This window comes from Belonocnema kinseyi, chromosome 9 (assembly GCF_010883055.1).
Source record: "Belonocnema kinseyi isolate 2016_QV_RU_SX_M_011 chromosome 9, B_treatae_v1, whole genome shotgun sequence".
NCBI classification, from domain to species: Eukaryota; Metazoa; Arthropoda; class Insecta; order Hymenoptera; family Cynipidae; genus Belonocnema; species Belonocnema kinseyi.
The window spans coordinates 36,324,850-36,335,365 of record NC_046665.1 but is presented as its reverse complement, the minus strand read 5'-3'; the positions used below and the strand labels follow the sequence as shown (position 1 = coordinate 36,335,365).

Sequence of the window (10,516 nt, the reverse complement as noted above, 5' to 3'; positions counted from 1 at the left end):
CGCGAGTCAGCTATCTGTAAAATAGCACTCGGCCTAATTATATTGAAGACGGATATTACCTCCGTGCTTTTAAAAGTTAAAGGGACCGCTACTCGCTAGTCAACATTCGGTCGTTCTGAATTGTATATGTTAGAGGCCAAATACAACTTTTAAGTGACTTACATTTTTATCCAGCAGATAATTACAAATTTTTGTCATGTTAGTGTGGAGTGTAAAGCTGTTAAAATCTGGTGGAAATAATTTCAAAGCATTTCTGAAACTCTTGAATTTTAAACTTTGAAATTTAAAGTTTAAAAGTTTTTTCATTCAACAATTTTGTATTCAAGTGATTATTATAATTTACACGTATAAAATGGAAGCTATTAACACTTTTTGGGTGAAGAATTTTAAATTAAATGCAGTTAAAATGCTAATGCTCCAAATTTGAAGAATCAATGAATGAAGTTAAAAATGTTTAAAATTATACCATTTTAGGCAATTTTAAATTCTAATTCCAGCTCAGAATTGGTCAAAAATTTAAAATATTTTGTTTAAATCCGGAATATTCATTCCTTTCGAAAAATTCCATGTTCAAATCCAGAATTATAGTTCTTTTCGAAAATTCCTCATATCAACTAATTGTAAGAATTATATTTCTTTTTTTTTTGTGAAATACTCTATTTCAATTCATAATTTACATTTTTCCGAAAATACCACGTTCCTACACAGAATAATAATTTTGTTTAAAAAATTCACTTTCCATTGAGAATTGTTAATCTCCTAGATAAATTCCAGTTCCAACTCAGATTTGGTTAGAAATTTAAACTTCCTTGTTCAAATCCGGAATTTTAATACTTTTCAAACATTGTCTGTTTCAACTAAAAAGTAGAATTTTTCGTAAAATTCCCTGTTCCAATTCATGATTTAATTTTTTTTTAAATATCCCGTCTCGACTTAGAATTGGAATTCATTCTATTAAAAAATGCCCTAGTCCAGCTCGGAATTTATTTAAATTTAAACATTCCCTATTCCAAGAAAAATTATAATTCTTTTGGATAAATGTCAGTTTCAACTGAAAATTAGAATTCTTTGCAAAAATTTCCTGTTCCAATTCAGAATTTCGTTACTTTTCGAAAATTTCCAGTACGATCTCGGGATTTGTTAAAATTTTTTAAATTCCACGTTCCAAGTCAGAATTATTATTCTGAATAAATTCCAGTTTCAGCTATAAATTTGTAATAGATTTAAAATTCCCTGTTCAAATTAAAAGTTAAATTATTTTTATTTTAAATAGTTTAAAAATCCTTAAAATTCTTCGAAATTTTATTTCAAGATCTTGAAACATCTACATGTTGTTTAAAATTTTTTCAAAATTAAAAATATTATTGAAAGTTTTTCAAATCTTTTAAATATATTTTTAAATTTTTCGAATTTCAAATAATCTTTCAAAATAAAAAATCATTTTCAATTTTCCTAGCAATCTTAAGAAATGTTATTATTGTTTTGAGGCCTGTTAAAATTCTTGTAGAGCTTCTAAATTTTTTGTTCGAAATCTGCCAAAATCTACATTTTGTTTTAAATTAGGCCATGGGCTATTTGTACCTAAATTTTGGTACGAATAGCCGGGTTTTCTCGCTGCACGTAGATACTTCGTTTAAAATATTTGAAATCATTTCAAATTTTTAATTAACTGTGCATTTTTTTAATCTTCTAACTATCTATTTAACTTACTCGCATTTTTACTGAGAATAATAGGTGTTCAAGTGTTATTTATACGTAAAAATTCAACAACTTGACTTATAATTTAATTTTTTTAATAGAACAATAAAATTGTAACGTTCAAAGTTTAGTTTCTTTTATTTAGTTTTAAATCTTTAATTTATAATTACTGATTTTAAATGAGCAGTCAGATATTTCTAAATATTAAGTCATTGTTCTTTTTCTTAATTGAAAAATTTCAACTTGCATCGTTTAAAAAAGGAATATTTTAGACTGAATGTTAATAAAAGCTTTTAATTATAAACATGTATAATATTTTAAAGTTATTTAAAAAATTAGAAATAGTTGATGAAGGTTCAATAGGGTGTTTACATTTGTTGAAGGCTTTTCAATTGAAACAGTTTAATTTTGAACGTCAAAATCTGAAAATTATAAAATTATAAGCTGATGCTGAATCGTTTTGTACAATCAATTATATAAATTAAAAATATATAATTAAAAACTTTTAAAAGTGAAAGATTTTTGAATTACGCATTCTAAACTGAATGATATCATGATTAAAAAAGATCACAATGTAACTAATTACTTAAAAAAACGATTGGAATCAAAGTTGGACCGATTTTTTTCTACAAATTTGTCAAATTCTCGGACAAAAAATAAATTCCCGATCATTTCCCGGTCCAGTGGCCACCCTATTTAATGAATTTGTATGCATATTTTTTAAGAATTTCTACAGAAATATTGATAAATATTACAAAAATAATTATCTATGCATTTTTCACCTTAAGTCTCACTCAATAATTTTTCAAAAATACATATTTAATACAAGACACAACCGTTAATAGTATTTATTGGAAATTATTGCCATAATCCATTTTAAATTAGGCAGATTTTACACTTCAACCCGTAGATTTTTTTTAGTGACAAAATATGTTGTTTGTAAGAGGAAATTTGGCGAAAAATACTTTTCCAATTTGAGAAAAAACATGCCATGAAGTTACTACTAGGGGAGATCACCCTACAGTAGATAACAAACCTATAGATAACGAACGTACAGTAGATAATCAGTAATTAAAAGATATACAGTGTTATAACTATTAATTAAATTAAATTATTTTATGTACATTGGTATTTTATATAATTGATTATCTACTGTAGACTCATCATCTATATTCTATTGTAGGGTGATCTAACCTATAGGAATTTTGATACCTATTTTTTTAAAAACCCTAGTTTTTCTTAACACTTTTTTTCTAATTTCGATATACTCCACTTTTGTTTTCGGATTTTGATGGTTTTTACCATTCTCTTTGAACTCAGGAAGAAACTTCCTTAAAAATTAAAAATTAACAAAATGTCGACGATGTATTTGGAAATATAAAAGGATAGTTTAACAAAAAGCACACATTTCTATCTTTTGACTATTTTTTGTTGAATGAAACTAATAAGATGCTTTTTTCAAGGCTTCATGCCACGCAGAAAAATACTCCCAAATACTATAAAATATACTTTCTCACCATGAAGATACCAATTATTCTACTTAAGATCATCAAAAGACACTGACTGCAAAATTGTAAATTTTTTATCATTTCATATAACAAATATAAAAATCTGAGAAATGTAGAATCTATGATAAAAGAATGTAAGTGTAACAATTCACATTTTTCCATACAAAAACCCGTCACTTGGTCCTACAATATATTATTATGTGAGTTTAATATTTTTGTAAGTCCATCAATTCAATATGGCTGAAAAGATTCCATGACACACATCACACTTAAGAAATAATAATTATTTATAACCGATCACACATCAGTAAAATTGGTTTTGAAAGTCTACTACTTCATACATATTCTCTAGTCTCACACAGTCTCTAGTCTACTTTATTCACAAGATTTCCACTTCATCAGAATCTCAGAGGCCTTCTGCAAATTTTCGTCTTTCTGTAAAAATGATGTATATTTTTATATTATATTTTAAATCCTATAATTTTAGAGTAATTTTTTTGTTGTAAAAATATTATAAATTAATCTGCTAGATTAAGATATAAGGAATCAAGCGCTATTTTTTACTTTTTTCAGGAGGCTAAAAGAGTATTGTAAATTCAGTAGGACTATAAAAAAAGAAAGTGCTTTTAAGATATTTTAATGCTCCATCCACGGAAAAAAACTTGCTCACAAAAAGTTACCCAGTTTCGAGAAACTTAATGAAACGGGTGATGTTTCGAGGATGTTTGCCGTCCGTGTCGACTTTTAAGATTACTTGTGAAGTGATTCTGCAGTTTAAAAAATATTAAAATATGAATTCTAGCTATTTCAATGAAAGAATTTAACTAAAAAAGTGTACTCAAAACAAGAGATACAATTTCGAGAAAACTGAAAAATATTATTATTTGGAAATTGCGTAAAACTGATCATTCAACTTTAACTCATAATAGCAATTATAATCTGGCATATTTTAAATAAATGAGAAATCGATGTGTGCATTATATAATAATGAATGCAGTGGAGAACAGAGTAATTAAAAATAATTATCCGGTCCCGAGAAAATTGAAATTGTACTTCTTACTTTCAGGTGCCTCTCTGCTGAATTTGAACAAAAATTACTGTAATTATTAGTTTCCTTCATCTTAATTTTCTGTAAGTGAAGTAATGAGTTTATTATTTTGCTCGAGGCTTAATTGTATTATATCATTATTTTAAGAAAATGGTTATTGAGGATAACGAAGGAAAAATTTGATTTTATTTTCAGAAATACAGCCCTAAAGAATCCTTTGGCAGGAATGTGTATTTGAATGTTTCTAATTTTTTGCTCGAATAATCCCGATTTCGAAAATGTTACGGTTAACTCTTAATCCATATTTACCCTTAAATGTAAATTAAATTGAACAAAATTAAGTAAGAACTTCTTACCTTTATAAAACAGTATCGTACATTGTCCTCTCCCAAATGTTTGTGTTCTTCGCTGTAAAAAGCGGAAGGTGGAATTCCCTGAACACCTACGTTTTTCGTCATCCACTTAGTGAATCGATAGTCTTTGTTGGCATCTTGCTCTTCCTCAAGTTTAACTTTATTTTCTAAACCTGACCAATTTGCCATCATGAAATAGCCACCTTCTGGAATTGTGGGTGACATACCCACATCTGTGAGAAATTTCGCCATATAGTCTCGTTTTGGTAACAACTCCTTTGCGAGACTAACAAAATAACAATCGGGTTGTCCGAAACGAGCGGACTCTTCTTCAAATCCAATTGCCACGGCTTCCTTTTAAAAATTATTTGATTTATAAAGTCATACACATGTATTGTTTACAAAAAACTTATTATTCACGGGCTGTTGCCAAAAAGTTGTTAAAATTTAAGTCCCGGCCCCTTTAACCCTTTCCAGGATTTAATAGATTATCTGAATAATACTAAAGTACATACATCGAAGTAGTTTTTAGTTTCGCACGCAATAGTCGAGAAATTATTGAGAAAATCATTTTGTGAATGATTTAGGCTTATGCGAATTTATATTAAGTTGAGGAATCTGGAAATTATGCACAGAAATGAACATCATAGTTCTAATAGTACTTAAGTATGCCTATAAGTTTTCCTAAAGTTTTGTTTCGACTCGTTGATATTCATATTTTAGGATAGAAATCAAAAAAATTTACTTTAAAAAATCTTTAAAAAATAAAAAATAACTAATTCTATTCTTGCGTGTTTCAATAAATAAGTACAACGCCAAATCCATTCTAGATCATGCACTTGAAGTCGTAGAACCACTCGGGGACGAAATACGTTGTCTTTAAAGAAGATATTAGGCGATTCTTTGTTTAAAAGAATTGAAAGATTGAAAAAAAGTATAATTCACTTGGTTTTTCAATGTTCCATTAAATAAAATTCACAGTCCAAATTTTATAACTTTTTGGCAACAAACTCTAATCGCAGATGCTTATCATTAAATGGTTTTTAAAAGTATCTTTAGTGAAAAAATGATTATTCTATATAAGAATTTACTTTACTCTAAAGTACAAGAAAGTTACTTTAACAAATTAATAACTCTATCTCGCACACTTGGTTGTGTCTTGAGAGGTTCCTTATTAAATTAATACCTTTGTTACTTTCTCTCATTATAAATAGCATCTCCATGAATTTTCTCTTTTTTGCTCATTCCTCTCATGATTATGAATGTTAATAGCATTCCAATTAAATCATGACCATGTGTCATTTAATGTTTTGAAAGGACTGAGTGATCTATCCAACTTTTTGGACTATCGTTGTTTAGAAAATAATTTGATAATCCCATAAATTATTATTTAAATGCATTAACTTTATTATCAGGAATTTTACTAATATTGGATTCAATTTCTTTAATGACTTCAAGTAATCGAATCCAATTTTTTTCTCCAAATTTGTTACTAAAACCATCATTTATTTTCAAAATTTCAATAACTCTGTGTGGAATAATCACATTCGAAATATTTAAAAACAACCAGAAAAATCAATTTCAAAATAAATTTTAATGAAAATATTCCTATTTGTTGGTAATTTTTTACAAAAAGGTTAACTCCTTGTATTTATTGCCTATCGAAAAACTACCAAGACTCCGTATTTTTAATGTCCTGTGCACTTTTGGGAATCACAGAATACAAAGTTACATCAATTATTAAAAAACGCAACATAAAAATTGATATTCGGAAAAGTTACAAGAGAGGGGGGGAGGAAGAGAATTAGACGACGCAAATTTTTTTAACATACTTTTTCTCCCTGTTATGAACGAGGGATTCAATTTTTACGAGTGACTCAATACGTCCCAACAGACCACTTTTAAAAGAGCACGTGTTAACGAAATTTTCACTGGCCCATCAGAGAAATACAAAAATAAAAATAATACTTAAATAATATTTAAGAATTTCATCAAATTATTATAATTTGTTTTTTAAAAATTTAAGAAAAATATATTTAAATTAAAAAGAACAACCATATTACCATTATGATAATAAATGATAATAGTCCAAAATGTTTAAATATAAAAATGATAAATTCCATAGCAGTTATAATTTTATGTTACTATATACTTATTTTATAATCAGTATTTTTTTTTAATTGTAAGTTTAGTTTAGTTGGTTAATTTTTTAGATTGGGTAAAAAATCTTTAAAAAATATTATACTAAACATGTATTAGAGAGAAGATAATGAAGCTATTAATTTAAAAAGGTCCATCAAGATACAAGATACAACAAAGTATGGGACAGAGTTATTAATTTGTTAAAGTAACTTTCTTGTACTTTAAAGTAAAATGAAGTCTTATTTAGAACGATCATTTTCTCACCAACTATATAGATTATATTATAATTAATCATTTTTTATTAATATCCATAGAAATATTTTCTTTTCAGGTATATCAATTTTGTACACCTTTAGTTTATCCTATATGTTGGTTCCCTAATAGTATGAAAATTACGGCGAAAGAAAAAAGTGAGAGTTTGGTTTCTTTTTTCTTTTTCTCCCTTTTTTTTTCATTGGTCATTTTTGTCTCTAATGAACCGAAAAGTGAGATAATTTGGAAATCTGTTTTTTAACTGTGAATCTTTTGCATGCTTATTTTGCATAAAATTATATATGATAAAATAGATTACTTTTCAATCATAAAATAAAATTTTTAAATAGAGACACTAAAATCGTGACTCGTTCCTATTTGCAGGTTTTGCTTATGAATATTTTAAGATTTATTTTGATTGAGTTCTAAATAATTTACCTTGATTTTATAAAAGAAGTCTTTTTATTTAAATTCATGAAAATTGAATTAATTTTAATATTAGCAATCTTAGAAAATTTACTTGAATAGGAGTACTGCACGTGTAGACCATACTTTGATGAACGACTTGCAAGTTGCGGAGTAAATTTGCTGGACCATAAGCCCATCCAATTTTCCATCCAGTCACACTAAATGTTTTTCCGGCCGAACCGATAGTAATTGTTCGTTCGTACATACCTGGCAAACTTGCTGCAATGAAAAAAAATTAAATGCATTGATCAATCGTGATTTCAATATTATCATTTCTCTTTCACGGTAACTATTAAGGTCTATGGATGCCAATTATGTATATAAATGTTTATTACTTCATCCTACCTATTCTGATGTGTTGGTAGGGTTCATAAACAATCCACTCGTAAACTTCATCCGAAACCACAAGTACATTCCACTTCTTTGCTAAATCAGCAATAAATTGCAACTCATCAAGCGTAAAAACCTTTCCGACTGGATTATGAGGTGTATTAATTATGATCCCTTTAGTCTTTTCATTAAAGAGGCGTTCCATTGCTCTTTTATCAAACACCCAATCCGCTGAACTAATAATTCCACTGGTTTTTTTCTACAACATATAAACGTAATGAATAGAATCTTTTTGTTTTTGTTTTTTTAAACCAATGATAATCAAGGTCTATCGAAATTTAGAAAAATCCCGGTTGTCTTCCTACTTTCTTAGATAATACCGCTAAGTACCTTCGTCAATACAGAGCTAGTAAACCAGCAGAATAGGAATTTTTCAAAAGAACGAAAAAACTGTCACTCTTCAAATAATTTTACTGTACAACTTTTTATACAAACTAATAAAAATGTAAGATTTTATTGTTAAAAGACCTCAAAATTTGAAAAATCAAAACCCTCCATTTATGTAGATTTGGGCCATTTGAATCTTGTCAATTAAAAGCGCAATAATTCAAATTTCGAAACATTTTTAACGATCCTAAGTATCCAATTTTAAACTTTACGATTCTAAACAGATAGGAAGTACAGGAATTTGCAAAACTTCCAGTGCAACATATTTAGAAATTTTATATTTCATTTAAAAGAGTGAGCTAAAGTGTATGCACTACAAATTATATTTTGGTTATGCCTCCTGAGTATTTTTACCGACTGTGGAACACAATCGATAGGCCCCCTTTTAAAATAACTCGATATTTGTGATTGATTTATGTAATTTTTTGCGAAACGAGCAAATAATAAGTAAAGTTTTCCGTGATAAACACTTTTAATTTTGTGTCCAAAAAAGTTCTTAAGTGATTAAAATTGATTGACTTTCCCCTCCCTTTTAGATTTTGAAAAATGTGTGTAACATCAGTTTTTTTAAATTTTACGTTTTTTACTCATTTTGCGTAAAATATCTTAAAAGCAAAAAAAAAAGTTCAGAAATTTCCTAACAATCATAAAAAAAAACATTTCTAGCATAAATAATTCTAAAGTTATGACGTCTTTTTCAGATTAAAAAACCTTTAATTTTTTTCCTTTTCGAATAATATCTTGTCCCTTATACATCACACATGAGATTTGTATGGAAATTAATTAAAGCTGATTAAATTATCTTTAAAGCGAAACAAAAAATTATTGATTCTAGCTTTAATATCGATTACATTTTTTATTTAAGACTCATTTTCTATATATTGCATCAGTCTTTTTCACTATTTTTTAACGCTTTTGCATGGAAAAGAAAATCGTCCGAAGTCAAGGTTTAAAATCGCCATTTAGAGAAAATGTATCAATCCCTTATTACTCCTATATATATCTCTAATGTATTATTACAATAAATGAGTTTTTACATGGCATTCTTGAATGAGAAATTAATTGGGTTGCAGTTACAATAATTCAATTAATCAATTTGTAAAAAGAATTACACAAAAAGAAGCCTGCCATAAGAAACTGTAATTGATATCTCGTAAGAGCTAGAATCAATTTTTTTTAGTTTTAAAGATAATTTATTCTGCTTTAATTCATTTTTATACAACTTTTATGTAGGGTGTATAAGGGGCGAGAATATATTTCGAAAAGGAAAAGATTGAACTACTTTTTACACTCTCATCAAGAGAAGGTATTAGATTTGTGTAAAATTTGACCCACCCCGTTTTTGTCAAATGCTCACGTTTTGAGATCACCTGAATCCGAAAAACAGGTTTTTAACGCGCGCGCGCGCGCGTGTGTGTGTGGATTTTTAGTTTGTGAGCACAATTACTTTCGAAAGAATTGACAGATTGGATTGGCCTTTGGTATACTCTTTTAGTGTCCTAAAATAAAGGTCAAGTTCGTTATCCAGCCATTTTGGTGGAAATTCAAAAAGTGAACGTTTTTGAAGATTTTTGAGACCACTTTTTTTCAAAATTCAAAAATTGTCTGTAAGGATATTCATAGTATTCAATCTGACGATGAATCCATCCTAATGACTTTTTTTATAAAACCAAAATTTTCCAGAGTTATAGCATTTACAAAATTTCAAAAAATACGAAAATCAACATTTTAAGCCAAATAACGCACGATATGAAAAAAAGTCAAGAGAAGAAAAATGTTTCTTTTTCAATGCCCTACAAGATTATTCTAACAACTTTTTGAATTTTTTTGAAAAATCGAAAATTAAAATTTTGACAGCATAAAAAATAATGGAAAATCAATCATTACAGTTTGCGGTTAAGCTGTGCAAAATAAGTGAGAAGATGGCTTAATAAAAGTTGTGCATTTTAAAAAAATCTACAAATTTGTTTTGAATTACTTTTTGATAGCATGCGTATTTTGTGTTTTTAATCGCGAAAAACTATATTCACAATAAAAAATCAGCCCGCTGCGTGGGCACATTCTCATCACAACTTATGTTTTTTAATTTTCTTATTCGTCTCGTGTTTGTTTCAAAAAATTTACTTTTTTTTAAATGTTCTTAATGCTATTTTCACGGTTCGAAAAAAAACAAAAATACCAAAACATTATTCATGACAAATTAATTAATTTTCACATTTCATCAAGAGAAGGTATTAGATTTGTGTAAAATTTGACCCCCCCCCCCCCCC

The 10,516-nt window shown here is 27.7% G+C and overlaps 1 protein-coding gene across 4 annotated transcripts in view; it reads right to left on the bottom strand.

The window, feature by feature from the left end:
• Positions 1 to 3,037: 3,037 nt before the first annotated feature.
• LOC117180888 (kynurenine--oxoglutarate transaminase 3) overlaps positions 3,038 to 10,516 on the bottom strand; it is a 13,754-nt gene continuing 6,275 nt past the window's right edge. For all 4 annotated transcript variants that reach the window (XM_033373470.1, XM_033373468.1, XM_033373467.1 and 1 more), the window contains exons 5-8: positions 7,815 to 8,058; positions 7,522 to 7,688; positions 4,611 to 4,961; positions 3,038 to 3,641 (exon numbers count right to left, since the gene is read on the bottom strand). In XM_033373470.1, the coding sequence (XP_033229361.1) occupies positions 3,582 to 3,641; positions 4,611 to 4,961; positions 7,522 to 7,688; positions 7,815 to 8,058 (822 nt within the window). In that variant the 3' untranslated portion in view covers positions 3,038 to 3,581. The remainder of the gene's footprint in view (positions 3,642 to 4,610; positions 4,962 to 7,521; positions 7,689 to 7,814; positions 8,059 to 10,516) is intronic.